Here is a 25638-nt window from a genome sequence, read left to right on the forward strand (position 1 = left end):
AATTTTTTGAGCTGGAAAACAATGTAAAATATGTGTGGATTGAGAGATTAAGTGACTTGTTCTAGGGTCACATAACCAGTAAATGACAGAGCAATACCTAAAACCCAAGGATGTGAGCTACAAGTCTAATGTTTTTCAATGCAAAATAGTAGCCTTTGTTTAAATTATTATATATTATGGTTTAATAGTCTGTAGGATGCTTATAAATTATCCTTTTATTTTTCACCATAATCCCAGAGTTTTGAGAAGACAGTTATAAATTTATTATGGTTGAAGCTACCAAGTAAAATTCTAGAAAATCTACCAATAAATTTTAACAAAATAAAGCAAATAATTTTTTCCCATTTCTAAACTATACGTGCACACTATTTTTCTCCAGAATGTCATATTCGCATCCAGCATCTCTCAACTATCCTTTGCCCCAAAGCAAGACCCATGGATGTGACTGGAATCCCAGGTGACGAGCTCACGTCCAGCCATCTGTCCACAGTGCTCTCCATGTCTGTTTTCACCAGGGTGAAATCACTGCTGTGGATTTTTTTCAGCTCAGATAACAACTGCTTTCCTTTACTGGTAAAGTTATCCAACTCCTTCTGCTTGTTACACATTTCGTTCCTGGCAGTCTCATGCTGTGGACATAAATGTTCCCTTAATTAATAAAGTCATCAATGATAAGACTTTAAAACCATATGCCTCTAAGTAATTTCATTCATAGATGACCTGGTGTAGAAACTAGCAATATTAGCAAACTATACAAATACATATAATTTTCTTGAATTGCTAGAATCCTAGCATATCAGTACTTTTTTAAAAAGCTGAGCTTATTTGCATGAATTATGTACATCTAAGTGTACTGACAAGATTTGTGTAGACAATGCATGATGAGTGAAAAAACACAGGTCAACTAAAGTGTTCTACTGAAATAAATACATTTTGAATTATTACCTTGGATAAAGCCCATTTAAGATCCTCCTCATCTTTTACAGTAGTTCTGGTTACAATCACATTGCTGGCATTTTCTAGAACTTTAGATACAACTGACTTCAAGTTCTGATATTCTCTCATTAAGTCAATAAGCCCACAGCATTGACCCTGGCTGAAATGATCAAATAAAAGATATCGTCAATTGTCATGTATCTGGAAAGGGAAGAGTTCCCTATGAATATAACTGACATATACATACATATTAATAGATGGATACTAGAAACGAGAGAACATATGTCTATACTTACTGAGGTTAAAAGGGTACTGGCCAATCTTACTTAACTCTAATGTCCAAAATATTCTCATGAATGAAACATGCACACAGCCATTAAAATAAAATTTGTGACCTCAATGACAAGCAAAAATACAATATACTTCCTGAATTACTCAACCTTATGTAGATATCACCAAAATTTTGTTTTTTCATTTTTCAATGAATTGTTTGTAATGGTATGTACTGAAGGGATACAAAACAAAAAACATACAAAAACACTGCTCAATAATGAAAATAAACACGAGGTTTCCCTTTCCATTTCAATGGCTCAAATTTTCATGGAATATGAATCCCCTGAAAATTCTCCAAGTAAGAAGATAGTTTTCACTTATAGGAGTCAAATGCCTTTGAACAGGCAATTCTACTTCTAAGAATTTTTCCAAAGAAAGAGATGTACTGTAAGATTTAGGTAAAATAATATTCTTCACACCATTATGTATAATAAGACAAAGAATAGAAATAACTGAAACTTTTAAAAGGTCAATGATTAAATAAATACTGACATATTCTTACAATTAAGTACTGCGCAGCCTCTAATGAAGCACAATTTAAGAGAATGTTTAATACCATGAAACAGTTGGTGCAATGTGGGTTCATTAACAAAAGCCTGAGATATTGTCTACAGTATATAATGTGCTCTCAGTTTTGTTTAAAAGACCTTTATATGTCACACAAGATATTATTTTTTAATGCATATCAATATCCACTTTCTTCAGGACTATTTATTGAAGAGACTATTCTTTCTCCATCAAATTGCCCTTGTCAAAAATCAGTTGAGCATGTCTGTGTGGGTCTATTTCACTCTACTTGTTTCACTGATCTTTATATTTACCCTTTAGCCAACACAACACTAAAACCAGGTAGTGTGAATTCTCTAATTCTCTTTCAAAATTGTACAGTTTTAGGTCTTTTGCTTTACATATAAATTTTAGAATTAGCTTGTCAATTTCTACAAAAAGTTCTGCTGGGATTTTGACTGGGATGCTATTGAAATAAAAATGACTTCAATAAAAAAATTAATAAATTAACAAACAATAAATGCTGGTTAGGATGTAGAAAAAGAGGAACCCTTCTGCACTGTTGGTGGGAATGCAGACCGGTGCAGCCACTGTGGAAAGCAGTATGGAATTTCCTCAAAAAGTGAAAAGTGGAATTCCTTTTTGACCCAGTGATTCCACTTCTGGAAATTTATACAAAGAAACCCCAAACACTAATACGAAAGAATATATGCATCCTTATGTTCCTTGCAATGTTATTTATAATAGCCAAGATCTGGAAACAGCCCAAGTGTCCATTGGTAGATGAATGGATAAAACAGCTATGATACATTTATACGATGGAATACTACTCAGATGAAAAAAAAGAAGAAAATTATATCCTTCGGGAGAGCATGGATGGACCTGGAGAACATCATGCTAAGTGAAATAAGCCAGGCAGAGACAGACAGATACCATATGATTTCACTCATACGTGGAATCTAATGAACAAACTGAACTAATAAGCAAAGTAGAGACAGACTCACAGAGTGCAGGCAGATAGCTTTAGGGGGTGGTGATAATGAGCAAAAAAGAAAAAGAACTCATGGACACCGACAACAGTGTGGAGACTGTGGGGGCTGGGGAGTTGGTGGAGGTAGAAAAGGGTATGAGGGATAAATGGAAATGAAAAAATACAATTTAAAAAGAAAAACAATTCAAAAAAATGGCCATTTGAACATGCCGATATGAACAAGATATATAGATGGCAAATAACATATCAAAATATGCTCAGTATCATCAGTTATCAGGAACATACAATTGAAAATACAATTAAAAACACAATGAGATATCTCTGCACATCTATTATAATGTCAAACAGGCAAACAAATAAAAACTCAACAGCATCGAGTACCGAAAATGACGTGAAACAATTGGGACGCTCACACATGCTGAGTACGAATGCAAAACAGTGCAATTACTTGGCAGTTTCTTACAATATTAAACACACACTGACCATACACCCCAGAATTTCACTTTTAAATATTTACCCAAGTGAATTAAAAACTTTTATGCACACACAAAATTGAACTTTTATGCACACACAAAATTACAGATGCTTTATTTATTGTCATCCGAACTGGAAAGGATTCACTTATATGTAATCTTCAGAACGAAAAACGCTGTGGAGACAGAAAACTTACCGGTGGCTGCCAGAAACTGGGAATGAGGGGAGGGACCGACTCCAATGAGAAGGAAATTTGTTCATGTGGGGTAGTGTTCATACAAAATTTGATAGTTAGGATAGTTACATAACTATGTAAGTTTGTCATACAGGTTAAGGGTGTACATTTAAGAGAGTGAGTTTTATTTCATGTCAGTCGTACCCCACTTACAAACAAGTACAACAGAACAAAATAAAAAAGGACATCAGAGGGTAACACTCTCTAGGTAGCACTTAAGTTATTTGACAGTTCCTGCTTCTAGGCATTGAATTTCACAAAGCAACTTCTTCAGTAAAGTTCCATAGGACTAACTTTTTATTCTTACCAAAGAGATACAGAATACTAAAAATGGCAAAAGATATTCAATTCTTGATCACACCCATGCAAATCAACAGGCAATGGCCCAGTGTCACAAAATAGGTAGAATTTAAAAACAAAAACTGAGAAGTTTCTGACTTACTTTTCATGAATTAGCTTTTTAGTATCATCCCAGGTGGCCTCCAAGCGATTTATCTCCCTGTCGACTTCTGGTGCAAAGGCTACATCTTTCTGAGTAATTTGCTTAGCTTTGTCTTTCAACCAACATAGTTCATGCTCATGAGAATTCAGTTCATCTTCTAACTGATTAAAGACTCTCAACCTGTGAATTAAAATGTTATTTTACTAACAGTAGTGACCCAACATTTCTTCCCTATAAAGCACAAATACAGAAAGCTAGAGAAACTTTTAACATAGCAATTAAATTAATGTATGTCAACAGATAAAGATGTTTTCAAAATTAACTTTGCACACTTCAGAGTATACCTCAGGAAATATGTAAAGTCCATCTCACTATGCACCTTCAACTTTCTATTTAGTCATATTCTCTTTCTATTATCCTTAGATGGTATAAGACTTTTAAAACTAGGGCTGACCTTGTAGGCAAAGTAGGTAAGTACTTATTGTAAGGTATTGGTATAAAATTATTTTGTGCCGTGAGGTCTAATTCTTGTAAAATAATATTTAAGGGTCATAGTTGTTTTATAAAATAAAAACAGTTCTTACCAATATGAATAATAAACAGATAGCTTAAAAACTTAAATTACATGCCTTATTGAAGATTACCATGAGAAAATGTTATTACATATTAATTTTAAAGTATTTGTGAAAAGTGGCTATATAGAGGTAGCCATTGACTCTCATTCTTGCCATTTAGTTTAGTGCTGTAAGGTTTACAAAGTGAGTACTTGGACATTGTCCCATTTAATTCCCAAAACAAAGTAGCTAGGAGCAGGCATTGTCATTAACTCCATTTTGCAAGAAGAGAGGTGACCTGTCCAAGGCCGCACAGTGACACTTAAGTCGGGCTGAAATTCAATAAATCAATCAATTCATTGCAACATTTTGAGTAGCCTCTGTGCAACTTTGGTGAGTTCAGTGACGTGCGTATTAATATGGCTCTTGAACTTAACCTGGGCCTTCTTCTCCAGCAGTTTTAGGACTTCCTGTCTGCTGCTCTGAGCAGGCCCAAGAAGCCAGGCCTCCTGGTGGCACCCATCCTACTGCTCTCTCCTGGGGGAGCCGGTTTCTCTTTGCCTTGGTTCCTCATTCTGTCTGTACTCTGGAGGCTACTTTGTCCTTCTCAAATCTTATTCCTTTTTGTAAGTTTATTGTTAAACTAGGCAGATAGTTTATTGCCCACCAGGAGTGTAACTTCAGGAGCCATTAATCAATTAATGGCTTGATTCTGACTGAAAGAAAGCAAACCGGCCAGGTCAATGTAATTCTTGTCAATCAAAAAAAATGCCTTGATATAAATGCGTCCTGAAAAAATGGAAGAGAAGTGAGCCTGAGAGTATAAATGGGGAGAAAGTTCTAACAAGAAGGATAAATAAAATGGGAAAGAAGTCTACAGTATTCAGGGGAAAAATTACTTCTGCAATTTATTGCAGAAAAATACCCTTGACCCCTTAGCTTCTCTATTAAGTGTACTTGGTAAACTCCCATCTTGCTGAACCCACTTCTCTGCCTTTTCCACACCCCTAAGCAAATCGCTCCAAGTAGCTAGGGAGAGCCACTCTGCCAAACTGACTGGTTTCACCTTAAGTGAGTGAATACAAATCGCACATGGCAGCTTGTCACCTTCCCGAGCTCTGGACATCAGTTCCATTTCCTCTCTACCAGAGAAGTCTTTCCCGCCACTTTCTATTCATATCCAGCGTCGCTCAAACTCAGCTAACCAGTTCCCTCCAGTCCTTCCTGAGGGCTAGCAGCCACTAGGGAGGGATCCCTTCAGGTTTACCACCAGAACGACAAGACTGTTTGAACCACTCCCTTCCTCCTCTGCCTTCATTGCCTTGTTCTGTTTTTAAGATTTTATTTATTTATTTTTAGAGAAAGGGGACGTGAAAGATGAAGAGAGGGAGAGAAACACTGATGCGCGAAAGAAATATCAATTCGTTGACTCTTGTAAGTGTCACAACCAGTACTGAACCCATAATTCAGGCACGTGACTTGACCAGGGATTGAACTGATGACCCATCGCTTTGAAGGATGATGCCCAACGAACTGGGCTGTCCCAGTCAGGGCTCTGCCTTCATTCTTGTTACAGAGCATGGATTCTTCTCCTGTGAGTTAGAAATTCCTGAAAAATAGATGGTATCATCTATATAATCTATTGTAAATAAGACCTCAGAGGCTTAAATGCAGCCCTTTAAGGAACTCAGATAAATTTTAGAACTTCTTAAGTGTCAAGTCAGTCATTAATTTTATCCAAAAAAATATTAAAAAGAGAAGTTACTAAATACGGTACTATTGAAGTTTCACAGAAGAGTTAATTTCAAAACAAATAAAAAATAAGGGAGGCAACTGGCTTCAAACATTTCCTTTTACCTCTGCTGAAGCGCCTGGCGGGTAGGTTCTTTCAGACGCTCTTTGTCCGCCCTGTCTTCAAGGTCCTCAATGCTTTTCAGCAACTCTTCTTTCTGGTCTCGGAATGCTTTCTTCAATGCTGCCAGGGCATCTGCCTCGCTCTGCTTTGTTCCCAGAAGGTTCTGGATCCTCTCTAATTCAAAACAGAGATGATCAGCTGTAGTTCTGCAGGAAGTCCTTTGCTCAGAACTTCCACATTTAAGATGGTATTGGGCTTTGATAAGAATGCCGTCGAGACCGATGGCAGTAGATTCTAACGATTTCAAATCTTGAATAGCATCATTTAGGTCCTTTTTTAATAAATCGGTCTGCTTCTTATTCATACTGTTGGTTGCCTCCACCCTTTGCCTCAGCCACTGGAGAGCCTGTGACAGAGAGGTGTGGCTCTGCAGGAATTCAGCCAGCTGGGACAGGGCCAGCTGCCGCCTCTCCACCACCTGGCGGGCCTCCTCAAACAGCTGGACACAGTCCTCCGCTTTGCCCTGCAGGAGGTGAAGGTCCTCAGCACGACCCAGAGTGCTCAGCTTTGCAAGGTGCTCCTGCAGACTTTGCAACGCGCCCCTTTTGCTTTCTACTTCTGCCACATGCTCCTGGAAGGGAAGAGAGAGAGTTACTGATTTCTCAGATACACTACTATTTATGACCTCGGCGTATTACAGAACTGGAGATGTCAAGATACATTTTAAATGCAATGCCTGGTATGGTATTCAAAGGTCATCCACAATGAATCTTTTAGAAATGTTCTTAACATTTCTCTTATTCTGCTCATCTATATATTTCATATAAAACACAACTCTGATTTAGAACTAATTTATTTCATGGAAGATAATTCTTTTGTGGATAAAAATAGTTAAAAGTATATACACATAAAGATATAATTTGAAAAAAATTTAAAGACATGTTATATATATCTGTATATGTATATATAACATATATACACATATAACATATATATACAATAAATCTAATTCTAAGATCATGAAGTGTAGGAATATATGGACATGAGCCTGTCTTCAGAGGTGGAAATAAGGGCAGATAAAACTGTGCACAAGTTTTAGCTTCCTTCTCTTTAAAGAAGTGTAGATTAACTAGGTAAGACTGTTGTATAGGAAGATTGACTAGCTCACAACAAATCATGTTCAAAATTTATCAGAGAATTGCTAACAATGTCAGCATGAGTCCCATTAAAGAGAAATTATCACCTGCCTTAATCTTGACTACGGCGGTCTTCATATCTCCCTCAGCTGACTTACTAAATTTCAGAGGACTCCTTCGAGCATTTACTTCAGAAAACTTACAAATCCATTCTCTGTCCTTTGGAGATATGCATATTTTTAAAGAAGTTTCTGGATAGTTTCACAACCAAAGAATATCTTACTTAAAAACCTGGGTGTCATTCCTGTGAAAGGTACTCATTCAAGGAAGATGGCGCCCTGTTTCCTCTCTTGAGAGGGCGGGACACTAACTCTGCTGAGCACCGTGGTGCTCCACATTGTAAAACCACCTGCAGTCACGAACATAAGGGAAAGTACTTTTCCTTTGGGTCGAACCAATTAGCCAGCTCAGCATAGAGAGAACACTCAATAAACCTAAGTATTTTATCGTTAATATTGTTATAAGCTTATTGTGTAGCTCATCTCCAACTACTCCGATACTTGATGATCGTATCTGATTTTTTAACTTTCTTTTTTTTTTAAATGTCAGGGAACATGCACAATTTAAAAATAAGAAAGATAAATGGTAGGTTTTAAATAACTTTCAAGCTAAACAGTACTTCAGAAAAACTATCTTGTTAAAAATTGGGATTCAGGATTAGTTTTTAACACTGGAACAAAACAAGCTGGAGAACTTAAAAATGAACATTCTCATCACTTCACCCTAGAAATCGTTTGCTCCATTTTGAATAAGATGGTTTCCTTTTTTACCTGAAGTGGTTTTATCTGCTTAACATAGCTGCGTCCCACATTGCCTGGACTCAACACGCTCAATTTTGAACACATTTATATAGGAAGACAGTGGTAAATTGCTGGCAAGTCTTTTTGTAATGTAGTTTCTCTTTATAATTCAAGAGCTCCCTTTTATGAATACATTTTTCTTCCATCAAAAGGGAATGCACTTTACCTTGTGCCGAGAAAGAGCTGCTTGATGGTCCGAGATGCTTATCTCAGAAGTGGTCTGTAATTCACTGAGGAACAGCTTAATCCAGACGGAAAAGGAAAGCAGCAATTCATCAAATTGCTGGTGCTCAGCGACCACAGACTGAAGAAAATTAATCCTAGGCAGAGAAAGGGGCTCAAGGTTATATACCCCACAGCGGAGCAGGGGGGTTCCTATGTTTTGGAATCAACTTAACCGAGGGCGAAAGTGATGTAGCCACACAGGGACAAACCACAGCTCCTGATGTTTTCTGCTTCTCAAACTCTGTTTCTCTCACAGTTGCTGCGTCTCAGTTACTGCCAGCGCCACCCCCCAGGTGGCCCCCCACATCTTTACCAGCACGTGGGATCTGCGCCCACCTGGTCAGCGCCCCAGCACAGTATTCCTGCTCTCCGCTCCGCCCCCTGGTCTAAGTCTCCTCCTCTCTTGCCTGACATCCCGCAGCCTCCTAACCCCGCCTCCTTCCTGCCACCACCGTGGCCTCACTATAACCCCCTTTCTAGAAAGCAGCCAGAAATTATTTCAATGTCATCAGAACATCCTTGGCCAAGTTTAAACATGGGGGAATTTCCTGTTGTATTGGGTTGGCCAAAAAGATGGCTCTAGTCGCACTTAGGTGTCTTTAAGTCATTAAAAAAAATAAATATAAAAAATAAATAAATAAATAAATAAATAAATAAATAAATATATATATATATATGGCCTCTGTTTATATATATCATGAGAAATAAAATTTTAATTACCTTTTTTTACTGTACACAAACAGCTTAAGCAATAATATAAACTCGAGCAAATCAAAAATTTTAAGCTGAAGTTCATCAGAAATGCTAATATTTTATCACGTTTGACTTTTAAAATGGCAAATAAAGTAGTCGTCTTCCCTTCTAGAATTATCCTGTTACTATTGGGTTAAATAAAAGTCAACAAAAGCATGCTTTCTTAATTTATATGCTCACTGTTAAAAAAAGGAATGATATTAGAATGTTTTATGAAAGCCCAACCTTTTGCTAATTATCTGTGGCAAAACCCTCCATCGCTCTTCCAGCTGCTCCAGATGCACTCTGATCATTTTCACATCGTCTTTGGAGGCCACTGAGAACAGGGATTCCTTCAGTTGCATAAGGTTGCTATAGGTTGAGGCCTGGGAGACAACTTCACTTTGCAGTGCCTGAGAAAAATAGAATATACTATAGATCGTATCCCATTGTGACTGACAAGAAAGGACCCTGTGACACAGGAGGTTGTTGTCCCAACGCTCTGCATTCTTGCAAAATGGAGGCCACTGAGGCTGTACTATAGAAAGTTTTTTAATCCTTGATTTAAAAATGGATCCCATTAAGCTCTAAAGCAACTTGTAAAAGGCTACTGAAACCTGCATTTGTTTTTCAGGGTCTGGGTTATATTGTTAGGCAAATTTAGATGATGTAAAATTTCTTTCCAGATGAAGCAGCCGAGTAGGCAAAGAGAATCAAAGGAAAAGTATCACTAAAGAGAAAATGCATGCCTAACAATAACAGAGACGCAATTCTAGGGAACAGGAACACGGTCTCCCTCCCTTCCTGTTTAGAGACTCTATTAGGCCAAATCAGGGAACTTCAGGGTTCTTCATTTTACTTTTATGCAACAGAACCACTTATTTTTTTACATTTACTCAGATGATAAATCTCTCAGGTGCTGTGAGGAGTGCATAAAAGTCGTAGTTCCTGCCGAATAACATGAACACTCGTAGATAGCTCACGACATAACATGGTGTTAACTGAGATGATGGGTGTAGCGTGGCACATAGTATGTGCTTGTCAAAATGATTTTTCCCCTCTCTAGTGAGAGCGCATGTGTGACGCGAGCAAATGGGCCGAAGGTATCAGAGGAAGGAGAACAGCCTGTGGGTGAGAGGAGAGACCACAAAGCAGCACCGAGACAGGCTGAGTAGGACGGAGGACACAGGCCAGGAGGAGGCACGTTTGGACCACCGTGGGGCAGCAGCTTGGCTGATCAGTGCCTTGACGTGGGGTAACAAAGGCCTGCAGCCCCTCATTCCCCTGACCCATACAGCACTTCTCTCCCATGTAGACACACGAGGAGTACAGTCTGATGTCACCGGAGAGGCCTGGGTCATTTTCCAGAAGAGAAGCTATGCCTTCCTCACTTAGAACACCTCACACTGTGTTTGTAAGACAGCGCCACCAGACTGTGGACTCACGACTACCCTTTCTCCTCGGGGCAGGACAGTCACTGGAGGTTTCTGAGCTGGAGCTTTTGGGGAAATTACTGCAGAACATCAGTGTTTAATAAATTAGAGAAGCAGGAGAAGCAGATGTGTAGGGAACCTAAAATCAAGGAAGACGGGGTATAGGTTCAGACGTTATAGAACTTCTCTGATGGAGCTTTTAGAGAAGCAATTATGAAAAGCTAAAGAACTAAGCTTCTGCTTAACCTTTTTGTAAAAGGTGATGGGAAAAAGTTGGGTGTCAATCTGTCATACAATAAGTCTCTTATGAGAACAAGTTTTGCCTGTTGAATTTTCTGGCTCAGGCATCATCACTCTTTAAAAGTTATTAATCTCTGGAAATTAGAAACATTGTTTGTAGTTTCAATATACTTAAGGATTTTTTTTAACTTTAAAACGTTGGCTTCTTCAAGGATGTAATCAGCTCATATTCTTTGTCATTCTGTCATCTGCATATGCGCTCATTAATTTTTTTTCTGTCTGTTTAAAAATAATTATTACCATGAGTTCTTCCTACATTGTATTCCTTCTCCTTCTAACAAAAAAGTTTTTATTACCAAATATTCATGTAAATACAAAAGCTTCAAAAATTATTCAGTGTTGTTTCATGTACAGGGTGTCACAATAAAATGTATCCACTTTAATAGCTGGTAAGTTGCTGATTTTTTTGTTTGTTTTAGATTTCACCGTTGAGAAATAATGGCTGAAGCCAGACTAAGTTTTGAACAAGGAAAGTTTATTGTGAAGCGCTGCTGGAAGCACGAAAACGCGGGAGAAGCGCAAACAGGACTGACGGTATGTGCGGCATATCCGCACGTGGGTTCACTGGCCCTTCCTTCCTGGCAGGTACTGTGATTGGGGCCGCTTACGTGAATTTCCTGCAGGAATCAGCCCTGCCACGTGTTCACGAAGATTGTCATGATGAGGACTTTTACGCCCAACAAGGTGGAGCACCTCCACATTACCATCGCGACGTAAGGGCCTGTCTCAATCAGGACCTGCCACACAGGTAGATCGGGCGGAGGGGTCCTCTAGCTCACCCTGCGAGTTCACCAGACCTCACAGCACTAGACTTTCTCCTTTGGGGATTTCTCAAGAATAACGCTTATGCCAAAAAACCTGAAACCATTGATGAATTACGAGTAGCCATTGAAAGAGAATGGGCCCAAATACCAAATGAAATGATTCTTGATGTTTGTGATTCCGTTGCTTTGCATTGCCAGCAATGTCTAAACCAGAATGGTCATCAGTTTGAAAACAGGCACTAAGTATAAAAAAAGTACATTTATGTAGTTTATTGTGAATGTTGAAAGGGAACTGTATGCTAATAAATACAGACTTTATAATCATTAAAATTAGGGATACATTTTTTTTGCAACACCCTGTATATGTCCACTCATTCCTCCCTCTGCTCACCTGTCAGATAATTTGTATTCAAATGCCAGACAATATATTATAGGATTTTCTAATGCATCAGAGATAGTGATCACCATAAACTTCACCATTATTTTGTCTCTCAGGTCTGGGATATTCTTTTTGGGATCATAAAACCGAAGCAAAAAGTTAAATTGGATAGAGGGCCTTGTTTTTGCTTTTGTTTTATAATGCAACTATAAGAGAGAGCATTCCACGTTCCTCACACTTCTTGAGCTTGCCTGTATTAGTTGAAGTTCACTCTCCACTTTGACTCTGTCAGCAGAAATGTCCATTTCTGGGGAACTGGCCATCTCCTCACATCGCTCTAACCAGGTCAAAAAGGTGGACAGTTCTTTCTCTAGCCTAAGGAAAGCAGAAATAAAAACAAATTCATCCGTAATTATCATATTAGAAAACAAGACCTTTCTGAAGTTGGAGGGTCTAACACTCGTCGGCAGCCGTCCGTCTCGAGAGACAATGGTGTAGCTTCTTAAGAGTCTATCTGCACCGCCGAGAATGGCTGTGCAGTCCGACTCGGGAGTGACACGGTATCTGTCTCCTCCCGTGTTGAATCGACATCTTGCGATGACGCTGAAGCTACAGAGCCTGGGCAGGGTAATATGGAGGGTCTGCTGTTGCCCATGCAGCAGACCCCCCCTCTCTTCGCAGCTGAAGGGTCCAAGGGAAAGACGGAGTCAATACAGCTTGGCTTCAGGTGCGCCGCAGGAGTTGCCGGTGTTGACTACAACGTCAAACCGCCTTAGGGACTCCGGCTCCGGATTTTCTGTCGGGGTTTACTCCCTTAGCCTTTCCCCTGAAGAGGTATGCCGCAAGGCAGCGGAGGTTTTTTGGAGTCAGAGTTTTCCTTCTCTGATGTGCCCTGACTGGAAGATCGAACCAGCGACACTTAGCTCGCAGGCCGACGCTCAATCCACTGAGCCAAACCAGCCAGGGTTTGTCTAACACTAATCGTTACAAATAATACAACATTGGTTATCTTATTCTCAGAAGTGAGGGTAAAAGTGCTACTCCTCCCATGTTCATATATGTACCGTACACGTGTCTAGCTGTGTAATATGGAAAGATACGCACACATCCTTTCCACTCCTTAGAAACATGACTTGATGTGTTTTACATCTGGGGTAACTGCTGCTTGTGACTTAGAGGAGGGTTGACCCGGGATTCCCCCAGTTAAGAGAGGCTATTGAACTCAGGCAGCCAACTCCAGAACAAAGGCAGCTCACCTCTGCCAGTGGGCCAGCAGGTTCTCCAGCACCGTCTGTCTCTCCTTAGCCCGACTCAGCAGCCCGTCATATCTCTGCCGCAGGGTCTCAGCCTCCTGAGCCGAGAAGCCTCTGCTGGCCACCTTCTGGGCAGTGGCCGAGAGGGTGGCCATGGCGCTGCTCAGGGATTCCAGAGCCTGACAGAGGTCCTGATGAAGGACAGAGGAGCGCAACGGAAGCAAGACATCAAGAAACGAGGCCTACGTTTGCCTTCGAGACCCCTTCTCACCAAAATCATCCCCTCAGTCGTATGAACAATGGTACTAAAAATTGTCTGACCGTGATTTCCAGTAACACGTAGTGACAGTGAGGAAAAAATGACTTCGTGAATGCGGGGACCACAGGGGAAACGGAGGGGCAACTGCCTAACTAAAACTGTGTGGCTGCATAGGAGGAGGATCTTTCCTTTTTCTTAGCAAGTCAGAAAATTTGTGAAAATTATTATCCATTTCATGCCAAATGTTTCTAAGAAAACTCTAGTCTTAATTTACAAGAGCTGTATGTGAGATGCAATAATCTCTATAAAAAATAATATGGGAAGAGAATGGCCGACACAGCTGCTATCAGGAATCAATGATAATAATGACGATGATAAGGTGCCTTGGGATGTGGCAGGTACCGGGCTTTGTCCAGTCCATATATTAACTCATTTAATCTCCGCGAGACCCTTTAGGGTTATGCCCTTTCACTAACCCCATTTCACAGATCGGGAAATCAAGCCAGGGAAGAAAAGCTTGCTTTAGAAATCTAAATATTAGAACAAAATAGAATCTTATCCTCTTTGGGACTCCATTATTAACTTAGTTGTCTATTAAAATAATTCCATGAAGTCCAGTTTTCCTACTTATTTTCATTTGAGGGCTATTTTTTTAAAAGTTATAAAAGTAACACAAAATGCATTCTCAGTATAAGTATTCCGGTGATGTAAGCCCCACACCCCTTCCCAGGTGTGCCTCTGCCAGTTGTGTGCTTTCTCTCCCTGCAGCCCCCTTCTCTGCATTTAGGTGCATATGTGTACACAGGCATGGGCAATAGGGGTAACATATTTTCTGTTTGTTAATTAGCACATGTTTCTTTCTACTATTTCTTTATGCCCGATTCTCCTCCTTTGCCCCTTCCCTTAAATTCTGTCAAAGAATCTGTTTGTTCCTCTGTAAAATACCTCACATGGTCACCAGCTCAGGGACCAGGCCAAAAAAGCTAGTCACTGGGGAAAGGTTAGTGAGATCATACTCTTTGCACAACTGAGTGTCGTGGATTTAGAATCTGAAACTGCTATGCACATGTTTTTGCACATTTAATTTTTCTAATGCTGAAAAAAGGTAATAGGGTTTATTAAAGCTATAATGTGAAAAGTTGCATGTTCTAATTAAGAGAGAAATATATTCGAAATGAATAATTCTTAACCATACATTTTTAACGGAAACTTATTTGTATGCTTGTATTTCTTGTCTTAAATGGAGTCACCATACTTCATCTATATCATTCTTCATACAACATAAAAATGTCTATAATTTTAACTCTCACAAAAATATTTACTATGTTTCCTTTTCAAGCAGGAACTATCAAATGACTGAGTTGATAAATAAGCAGCAATGTTGAAGCATGCTCTTACCATATGTTCTTGGAGAGCTTTGTATGTTTCTGTAGCTGAAGAACATATTTTAATTGGGTCAGCAAGTTTATCTTCAAATTCAGACACGGACTGCTGGGTCTAAAACGTGGGTAAGCATAACAATAACGGTGGGAAAAATATACATCAAGGCAGAAAGAGTAATGAAGGAAGCCGCATGCTTATGACTTTCAGATAACTTTCTCTGTGTTGGTAAAATATATATACTTTTGTGCTCGCTTTGGCAGCACATATACTAAAATATATATACTTTTGAAATCTAAAATGAATGTGTCCTGTTATTTTACGTAAATGTAAATATTTTAATGCTTACCTGAACACAATGTATAAAGACATTTTCATATTCCCTCAAAAAAACTACCATGTAAATGGTTATAAACTTAAGCCTCATTGATGACCTGGGAAACCATGAGCAAATTGTGGCGTTTCCTTATTCCACTCTTTCCAGACTCGCTATTGCTTTTTACTATAAATGCAATGAAAAACGGGTAACACTAGCCTGCAGGGGCCAGTTCTTACCTTTCTAAGATTCTCTTCGAACTTTTGCTGCTGAGATAAATGCCCCGTGACAATTCCTTCCAGACCCTGTGCGCGCTCTCGTAGTTCTTCCCAGTATCTTCTTATTTGCGTCAACTTGGCTTTGATTCGAGCAGATTCTCCAGTGGTAATAAACTGAGCAAAAGCCTGAGCTGCTTCTTCTAGTTCTGTAATGCTGCTGATCTTCCTTTCTATCTCCTGAATTGTGACCTAGTATTTAAAACAGGACAAATGACAATGTAGGCTGAGCAGGCTTGCATTCCTGAAATGATAGAAATATTGCAACGAGAGAAAACGACCGTTTCAATGTCTTTGGGTTGTCAGAGAGCAGCTATGAACAGCACCATGTTTCCTGACCTCATTTTTGGACGATAGATATGCAGACAGTGTCTAACACAGGCATTGAGGGGTGTGTTCGCTGGATAGAGAATAGAGAGAAATAGCTACTCCTGCTTACAGTGACGTAAGCAGGGAGATATTCCTGGAATTCTTGCAGTATCTCCGAGAGGTACCTAGAATTCCCTGCTTACCCTATGAGTCAAGCATTTTAACCAACTGATCTGTGAAACAGTGTGTTCCAATAACTCACAGGAATGCTAATATTGACATTTACATTTTCTAAAATATAGTCGAGGGTGTAATATTTTACCAAATTACATGCTTATCTGATTCCACTGCTAGCTAAGACCAGACTTTTCACATTTATCATCTTTTCTTTTTGTCAGTGTATTCCAAATTCGGAATACAGGAAGGTCACGCCTGGTCCCCATCCTCAGTGACTCTGACTCAGCGGGTTTAATGTGGAGCGAAGACTGCAATCCTAACAACTTCTCAGGCAATGCCCCTGCTGCCGCTCCTGGGCTCCACTCTGTTACCACTGCTTTATTCATTAGCTGTGGACTCTACAGTAAAGAGCCCACTTGCTATAATTTCCATTGGGGGCATTTAATATATTAGCCAACGCATGAAAAGTGCTGAAAGCCACTAAGGACGTGTGTGCATATGTGAGTGGGAGTGTGGATCTGTCTCTCATAACCATACAGGCTTATTTATGTATAAGAAACTGAAAATTCTTTTACTGAGAAAAACAGCCAAATTTTCCCATCAAAATAAAGCCAAAAATGCAGACAAATCTGTTTCAAATAATTTAAATAGAAAACGCTGTTGCACTAGAAAAAAATAAATGTGACTTCTTCCTAAAAAAGCAATCAGGAATAGCCCACATCAGATTAACACCAGCGCATCACTTATTTCATTTTTTGTATGCATGCCTATTGTGGTGCATTTGATAGACATTTGTTATGTGAGCATTAATACAGTCTTCCTTTGTTTTTGCTGGTTTTTTAATAATATTTTTTAGAAAAGTTATTCTTAAATTTAACAAAAATATGTTTTCTCCTTTGGCCCAATAATTGTTGTGGTGCTTGTAACAATTTTAATTAACATCAAGGTTGTTAGTTCTTAGTGTAAGACATGTCACTGACAAACTCATAAGTGCAAACTGTGTGATCATATAGTTGGACTGTGGTAACAATTGTTCTAATTCAGGATGAGAAGATGGAAGATGAACCCAGTATATATTCTTATCACTTGTAACTTACCAATTAAGAATAAGAAAGCAGTCAATTTAGAATAGCGTGTAATGAAAAACCAAAAAAAATAAATGCGTTTATAGGTAAATATCTTCCTAACAGTGCCAATGTTATGAATTAGTTTTACCCTAAGGTTGTTTTAAATTTAAAACATTATTACAATTTCTATCATATTTTAAATATTTTCTATAATTTAATTCTGTGTGAAAATAGAACATAAAACCTATTAGCCCAGACTCCACAGTAAAGTGTATTCCACTCTAGCTTTGCTTATTTCTAGCAAATATGATTTTCTTGCTCTTCATATTCATTGAGTACATTTTAGATAGTTTTCAAAATGCTATATTGGAATATTAAATATATTTCTAATCTGATGGCATAAAAGTCCACAATTGAAAGTTTATATCTTCAAAAATAAAATATGTAACTGTTTGGTTTCCAGCAGAGTAATAATGCAGTGATATTTGATAACTGATGTATTTCAGAAGTTCTGGAATTAAGGTTAAATAATTGTGAAACAAATTAATAGAAAGCATAAGCAAATGAAAAAGAGTATGTCAAAATTTTTGAAAGAAAAATTTAAAAATAGAACTAAGTGTGCTAGTCATTGTTTTCTTAGACTTTAGTGCAAATGAGAAAATGACAACTTCTCAAAATAATTTAAAAGGTTAAACATATTTCATGAGTATTCTTGATGGCTTGACCTTTGTTTTTCTTAGTATACTACACAAGACACGAGCAGACTATGCATACCAAACTCCATGCAGCCTTGGTTGCAAAAGATGTGTGATAAACCAGGATAATCTGCACTGTGTGTGATTCACACTAAGCCACATGGTGCCCTCCCACCGTGCACATGGTAATGACTTGTTCTGAGTCACAGTGTGAAATGTTCCTTCACCTCGGTATTTATTTTACTATATTTAATGAAATGGAATGGCAGAGGGTTTTCCCATTCCAATTCGATGAGCTGAGACAGGAAAAAAAGCACCTGAATTTTAAAAATGTGTTGTGTAAAAATTGTACATAAAAAAAGAGAAGTGAACACAGAATTCATATTTGTCCAGCTCATTTTTTTTTCTTAAACTATTTGAATGAAGTGAACAATGATGGTTATTTTGGAGCTAGAGGAGCTCAGATATCACAGCACCTCAGTCTATGGCCTGCAGATCATCATAAATAAAAGAACTGGAGCAATGGGGTCTGATTGGTTCACCTACAGAATTTAATTTCTCCTCCTTGTGGTTTGTGAGGATAAATACTACTAATACTTGAACTAGACATTTGAGATTATTCTGTACAGTTGTAGGTGATGAATATAGTTCACATTGTATAAATGAATCAACAGAGAACTTCAATGGGGTTAATTCAAAATCAAGGAAAAGAATAATGTAACCATATAGCATTTTAATAATATTGCACACAATATTTACTTTGAATGCTTAAGTCAGACAATATTAATACATAATAGCATCTATAAACAGTTGCCCAGTATCAATCAAGACATCTCAACTCAGCAATTTGTGTGAATTTAATTTGAATGGAATCACATAGAATGAAAGATTAGATTTGTCCTGGGGCCAAATAGCATTTGATGAAATGTAAGAAAGGTATATTTTTTTAAAGCATTTTTTAGTTTATTGATTTGAGAAACATCGATTTGTTGTTCCACTTATTTATGCACTCATTGATCAATTCTTGTATGTGTTGTAATCAAACTTGCAACCTTGGCATATTGGGACAATGTGCTAAGCAACTGAGCTACCTGGCTAGGGCAGAAAGGAGCTTTTAAAAGCTAGGCACGGATTACAAACGCAATGAATGTGTGAGCGGGTCACCTTAATTTGGCTGATTTGCATGTCCATGGCAGATGACGAAGTTTCCAAGGCATTGAGTTCTTTTTCTTTCTCAGTAATCCAGATGGACAGGGCCTCAAAATTACTGCCAAAATGATCCCACTTGTTTTTCACCATTTCCATGGTTTTAATACTAAAATTAACCAAATTAAGTAAATAAAATGCAGTATTTTAATAAAGAACAACAATACATTTTTTTCTTTAAATCACCAGGTAAAAAGATAGCAAAGACATTTGTGATCATGTCAAAGTTTAAACTATTAGAACAGGGGGAAAAAACACACACATTTGATCAGATGAGTTGGTCGGTTCTCGTCCTCCTATCTCCTCTGAGAATGAGCATTTAACAAGATACTACACTGTGTTATGAATGGAACTGTGCTTCGAACAAAATATTGTTGGTTCCAAATGCATTGGAATTCACGTATCATCTAGTCGAACTCTACGTGACCAGTAGTTGTCAGGACTCCTTTAAATAAACTGCCCGAATACACTCTGGTGCACGCCGGTTTTTAGCAGTCCTACTTTTGTGGACATGGTTTTCTTGCTCTTAGAGGAGAAACACTGCAGGGATGCTTTCTGCTCAAAGATCTTTATAAAATGCATCTTTATGAATTAAGATAGAGCTTGTAACTTGAATTTCATGCTAACAAGCAGGAACTGTCTTATCATCAGAGTTAAGCCTGTAGTCTATAATCTATAATATATAATTTCAGCTATTCTTAGATGTCTCTATGGTCTTGATTCCAAAAAAATTTAAATCCCTGTACATGAGCACCCTCACTGCTTTTAGAGAAAATGGGCTTTATTTGTAAGAAACTAGTGAACGAAAATTTAACTATAGATTTCCAGTTTGCATTAGCTATGCATATATAACCATGTGATTATGGCTTTCAGTTTAGAAAAAGAGTAAGAAACTTATAGTATATCACTGCGCTGTCTTTTGCTTAAAAAAAAAAAAAGTGAATTTTCCTGTTTACCAAAAGGCACTTGAAGACATCAAAAAAAAATACAATGGCATCATTGATTGTCAAATTAAATAATATTGTAGTCTCAAATGTATACCCTGGATTTGCCTAATGCTCTCATCAGTACAGGTAATCCAATCTATGTGATATTGCAAGTTTCTAAATAAAATAAAGATGCAAATCCATATTCCTCATAAAAGTAGCTTCCTTTCTAATAAACTTTAAGTTTTACCATTTCCATACCTTGATGAATAATACTTAATAGTTAAGGTTCTCAAAGTTTAGAGTCATAATTTCTGTTAAATAAATTATTTTTAAAACTTTAAAATTTAAGCAATGTACAATCTTAATTTCAAGGTGTTAAGAGTATTAAAAACAATTTTTAAAATTCAAAAGCCCTCTTAAAAATTATGTCCTATACCTTAACAATGTATCAACAATTTGCCACTAAATAAACTTTAAAATAGAAATGTTCAGTCATATTGTTTTGAGGAACATTGGCTATATTTTCATAGGTTTATTCCCTTTAAAATTTTTGTGTATATTTTGTACATAACAGAATACTATAGGCCAGCGACTTTCAACCAGTTTGCTGCAAGAATTTTTGAAACATTCAGTACTTATTTTTCACTTAGATTTTCAAATTATAAAATGGCCACAGCCAACACAACAAGATGTTCAGTGTGAATGAATCAAAAGGTACCTATTTTTGTCAGATCAGCAAAAAATATATTTCTGATGTGCTGCAGAATTATAGTCATTAGTAATGTGTGCCATGAGATGGAAAAGTTGAAGATAACCACCGTAGCCTAAACTATTCTCACTTTGTTTTTTAGGTAGACATACATCAAATATTGATAAATAGAACAGCTTTTTGAAGTCAATTTTTGGACACAGAATATCTGTCACTGGAAATGTGAATACTGAGGCACTGTTAACAAGCTGTGTGAGCTTGGAGATGAGGACATTTGGGCTATATCATATGTATTTAGGCTCAGAATCTACACAACCAAAATATCTCTTCTTCCTTCTAACTGGCAGCAGCAAAATAACAGTAAAACAAAATTATTTTCAATATTGGTTCTTTTTTGAGATTCCCTCTCCAATGTATGAAGGCCACCAAATTTAGTAGATATGGCTTTTTCACAAACAGAATCAGTTTACCACGCAAAAGCCACATCCCTTCTATTTTTTGGCTCAGGTCTAGTGTACATGTTGGCTTCTGTGTTGGTGGCACTTATCTTTTGAATTGAGCTGTTTCCTCAAAACATGCTGAACTACACAGACACTTTGAGATGTGAAGGTAATGTTTTGAATACAATATACAGGAAAGACTGTATGAGATTTTCTCTCAGAGAAGAAAGGTTAGGACTTGTCAAGCACATACTCTTCTTCGAGTGTGTCTTCTAATTTTTTGACTTGCTCTTTGATTGACTTGGCCTGCTGTTGAAGCAGCTGCTTATTCTTGGGCCCAAGTGGTATCTCTGAAGCTTCCTTCACAAGAGTCTCAGCCTGAACTGCAATACCTTCTGTTCGTTTAGAAAACTCCTAGAAAAATAGATTATAATTGTTAGGAAAGCATCTTCTATTGAACTCTGCCTTCAAATATATTGCACACAATGTACTGCAGAGCCTTCCACAGGTCAGATGGATTCATACATGTATGAACACTAGCATATAATGTCCTGAAAAATAAAACCGATGTGTTTTCATCACGGCCAGAATAGACTTTGCTAAATTATTTTCATTTTATATACATAACCAGATAGAGGTCTTCACAGTTATCCAACATTCTCACAAAAATGTTTTTTCATTGTTTCCAGGTCCGAGTTAATTGTTTAGAATTCTGAGCTTCATTATAATAACTTATCCACAAATACGTTAGTTTATTACAGGCCAGTTCAGGTGATGATCAATAGTAACTGATTTTTTCAATCATAAAGATGATAAATTTCTAGGGCAATAAATATAAATGTTTGTTTATGTAATTGAAGAATATCCAGAGTATCCTTGTTATTTACTATAATGAAATATTTTGTTAACTAGTTCTCTGAAACCTGATCTTAATACTGTTAAACTTGTTTTCTCTATAACCATATACTACATGATGGAAAGCAGGTAAGTTTTTGAACCAAACTTGGACTAGAATCTTTGATTTTTTCATTACTAGTTTTTGACTTTGGTGAATTACTTTTCAGTCTCTGGCTCTTTAATATAAAACACAGTGATGCTTTTTTTGTAAGGTCATTGTGGGAATTTAATTAGCAACTTCATTCTTAAGTTCCTGGCACTCTGACAAGTACTTATCATGATTTTTTATGGCCTTCGTGTAAAATTGAGGACAAAATAGTTTATGAAGTTCATACAGTGATTTTCAGTAGTACTGAACTACTTTAATTCGAAATGAACATATCTGAGACACTGGTAAACTTTAGCTGTTACCTGAATTTTGTCAGGTAACTATATCAAATGATGAACTAAAAAATGTAAACTAAGAGATAATCTTGAGTGAAAAGATTAACTAGTATCTCATTTCTTCTCATGTAAGAAGATTTCACAGGAAGTTTAAATTTTGATCACAAACAATCCTCTAATAAGTAGGCAATATAGAAATCCAACGTAATAATTTTTTTAAGAGAAGTCCCCTGTAATTTAAGAGAATAAAAATGAGTGCGTACACCTTTCTTATAGTATAGGGATTTCCAGTATCCTAAAATATGGTAACGGTATTTGCTAACGTCATAGCTTTCAATTCTGAGCTGATGAGCACCCACTATTGCTATCTGTGAGCTTACAGTCGCTGCAGATTCAGTTGTGAAGACAGAATTCATAGCATAGTCTTGTAGAATCCCATGAATGGAATCAGAAGTATAAAATAGTACTTTTTCCCCTGAGTGCTTCCCAGAACCAAGGAAAAACCACGGAGAAGACAGTGTTTGAAATTGCTTATATACATTCATCTAAAAGCCTTGTGCGAGCTGTAAATGGGGCAAGCACAGCACGAAGAAATCCGAAGAACAGAATGGTGTTGATCAAGACCAGTTTAAACAAAAGCAGGATAACATCGCAAGGCTTTATATCTACACGCTGCGGAGACCATGTGCGTGGCGGCAGGATGCCACCGGAAGCGATGGACGCCCGCATCAGAAAGGCCTGGGGCTGAAAACAGCCTCTGTCCTTGGCTAGTTGTGTGACCCTGAGACACAAAACTCTCTGAATATTCCCTAGTCATCAGCAAAGCCTTGTTGGGAGGACTAAACATGACGTTGCCATGCCGTGAACACCCTCCCACGCACTGGCAGGCAGAAAGCACCCAAGCCCCTTGGCACAGCCCCTCCAGGGCTACAGCTGGAATAAAGGCTATGTTAACAATGACAAGGGAGCAAAGAAACAGAACAATTATTCCAGCTTACAAGTGCTTGTGCAGCCGCAAGTGGAAACAATTAGTAGCCCGGTTTTATAAAGAAATATAGTAGCTAAGGGTCTGGGCTCTGGACTCAGACCTCTTGGGTTTGAATCCAAATCTCACCAGTTAGCAATCCTAAAACCTTGGATAAATTCATTAGCAACTATGTACCTTATATTTCCTCCTCTATACAACGGGATTAACAATAGTACCTATTTTTTAGAATTTTTGGGGTGAAATTAAAGATGATAAACATCAAGGGATTAGACCAGTATATAGTATATAGTCAATAAATGTTAGTTGATATTATTAAATCAGCCCCAAAGTATGCAAGATCGTTGGCTAAGGAAAGTCTTAATGCTAAGCCTGAAAGGTTACCTTTGCTGCATTTGTAGCTGACAAACAGAGTCAAAGGAATTACAGCCACAGGGCGTCAGAAACCCTGCATGGAACTTGGGTGGAACTCCCGTGTGATAATTAACCCAGTAATTATAACTGAACTTATTAAAAATGCCTGATGGACTTTAAATATAAAATAGTTAACATTAAAAATAATGTTCTACTTAAACAGCTGATGAGAATCATACAGAGCCAAAAGATTTCACAGCCTTGTAAAACTTCAGATTCCTCAGTGAGTTAGTAACAAGAGAAACAATAGAAAAGTTAACAGTACGAAACACAGAAGAGCCTTTCACAGGTAGGAAAACAGAAGCATAAGGATGTGCTTCCTAAAGGCTATAAAAGGACAGATAAAAGAGTCTTCTTTCTTATACATTGGCTGACACATTTTAATATTAATTCACGCTTTTTATAAACCCAAAACACAATAGCAGGAACCAAAATAACCTGTACAGGTCTCTAAATGTTTTGTGCAAATCTGTTGGTCTGCACCGAGTGTCCAAGGCCTTTAGCTCACCATAAACGACTACTGCATGCTCTCTCGGAAGTCCCCCTGGAGACTCCAACTCATTCTGTCAAAAACAGAGTTGGTCATCTTTCCCCACTATAGTTACTCTTTCAAGTTCCCTTCTCACTCCCATTGCCTCTGTAGACTCTGAACCCCTGGGTGTCATCTTCTTCTTCTTCTCTCTCTGTCTCTTGCATCTGTCCCCACTGCCATCCCCTTTACCCTCATCCATGGCCACTTTAATGAACACCTGCAATATTTTTCTGATTTGTTCCCATGATTCCAGCCTTTCACCCTTTCAATTTTCTACACCTGCTTGAAAACTCACCTCCCCAAAGTACAGCTCTGATCACAAGACTCTCTTTCTTAGAAGCCTTTAAGCACTCTGGAGAAGCTTTGCTTTACAACAGTACTTCGTTTTTCTGCTTCACAACATAGAATCCCATATCTAACACTTTTATACTCTATGTGATTTCTCATTCTAGGAATAATCATTATCTACTCCAAATTCTGTTTTTCTATGTCTTAATCTGCTCTTCAAGATTCAGGTAAAAATATCACCATCTTTAGGAAAAAAAAAAATTGAAATGCATTCATCTGTTAGGGAACTTTAATGAAAAGTTTCTTTCCGTTCTTGATGTTTAACTCTTATTTATGTTTTCATTTCCCAGAGAAACTTGGCCAGTGTATTTAAGAGTGGATGATTGAGAAATCATAACTATTGATTAAATGTATAATTATAATAATTAATAGTAAGAGGGAGGAGAAACATAGTTTTTCTTCTGAACCAGCACCAGGGGACTCTGTCTTACTGATGATATACCTTTGTTTGTTCCAGTTCTGAAGATAAACTTTCCAGACTGCTAAAACTCAGAAAGCGCTCATGGCTGGAACCTGTTTGAAAAAGGTATCTGACCACGGTCTCTTTATTGGTTTCAAATCGCTCCCATTTTCTTAATGTGACCTGAATTTGGAAAGAATAAACGGCATATCATGTTACAAATTAGCAAAGTATGTCACAAAACCGTGTTCACATTTCCCCTGTTTGTTTGGCTGTCAGCTGGTTAAGTCTGCTCAACACGTACACCCGGTAAGGACGAGCTTAAGGGCTTCTACAGGAATTTCCCTTTGGAGTCTCCGCTCACCTACAGAAAGAGTATGTTGGACTAGGACTCTAAGTTTTCTACCAGCTGTAACATCCTATGAAGCTAAGGATGGCATTTAAAATGTAGATAAGGGACAAAAGAAAAGAAAGCTTCCCATATTGTGTAGAAAGGAAAGGAAGGAA

The 25638-nt window shown here is 37.8% G+C and overlaps 1 protein-coding gene across 1 annotated transcript in view; it reads right to left on the minus strand.

Annotated features, from left to right (window-relative positions):
• The window catches only part of SYNE1 (spectrin repeat containing nuclear envelope protein 1), a 423836-nt gene that overhangs the window by 237801 nt on the left and 160397 nt on the right, over nt 1–25638 (minus strand). Inside the window, exons 31-43 of the mRNA XM_090279990.1 lie at nt 25174–25314; nt 21425–21585; nt 19052–19202; nt 15604–15831; nt 15067–15165; nt 13413–13600; nt 12408–12531; nt 9527–9693; nt 8490–8643; nt 6330–6958; nt 3919–4098; nt 946–1096; nt 471–629 (exon numbers count right to left, since the gene is read on the minus strand). Of these exons, the coding sequence (XP_090136116.1) occupies nt 471–629; nt 946–1096; nt 3919–4098; nt 6330–6958; nt 8490–8643; nt 9527–9693; nt 12408–12531; nt 13413–13600; nt 15067–15165; nt 15604–15831; nt 19052–19202; nt 21425–21585; nt 25174–25314 (2532 nt within the window). The remainder of the gene's footprint in view (nt 1–470; nt 630–945; nt 1097–3918; nt 4099–6329; nt 6959–8489; nt 8644–9526; nt 9694–12407; nt 12532–13412; nt 13601–15066; nt 15166–15603; nt 15832–19051; nt 19203–21424; nt 21586–25173; nt 25315–25638) is intronic.

This window comes from Furipterus horrens, unplaced genomic scaffold, assembly GCF_987537825.1.
Source record: "Furipterus horrens unplaced genomic scaffold, mFurHor1.1.pri manual_scaffold_6, whole genome shotgun sequence".
NCBI lineage: Eukaryota > Metazoa > Chordata > Mammalia > Chiroptera > Furipteridae > Furipterus > Furipterus horrens.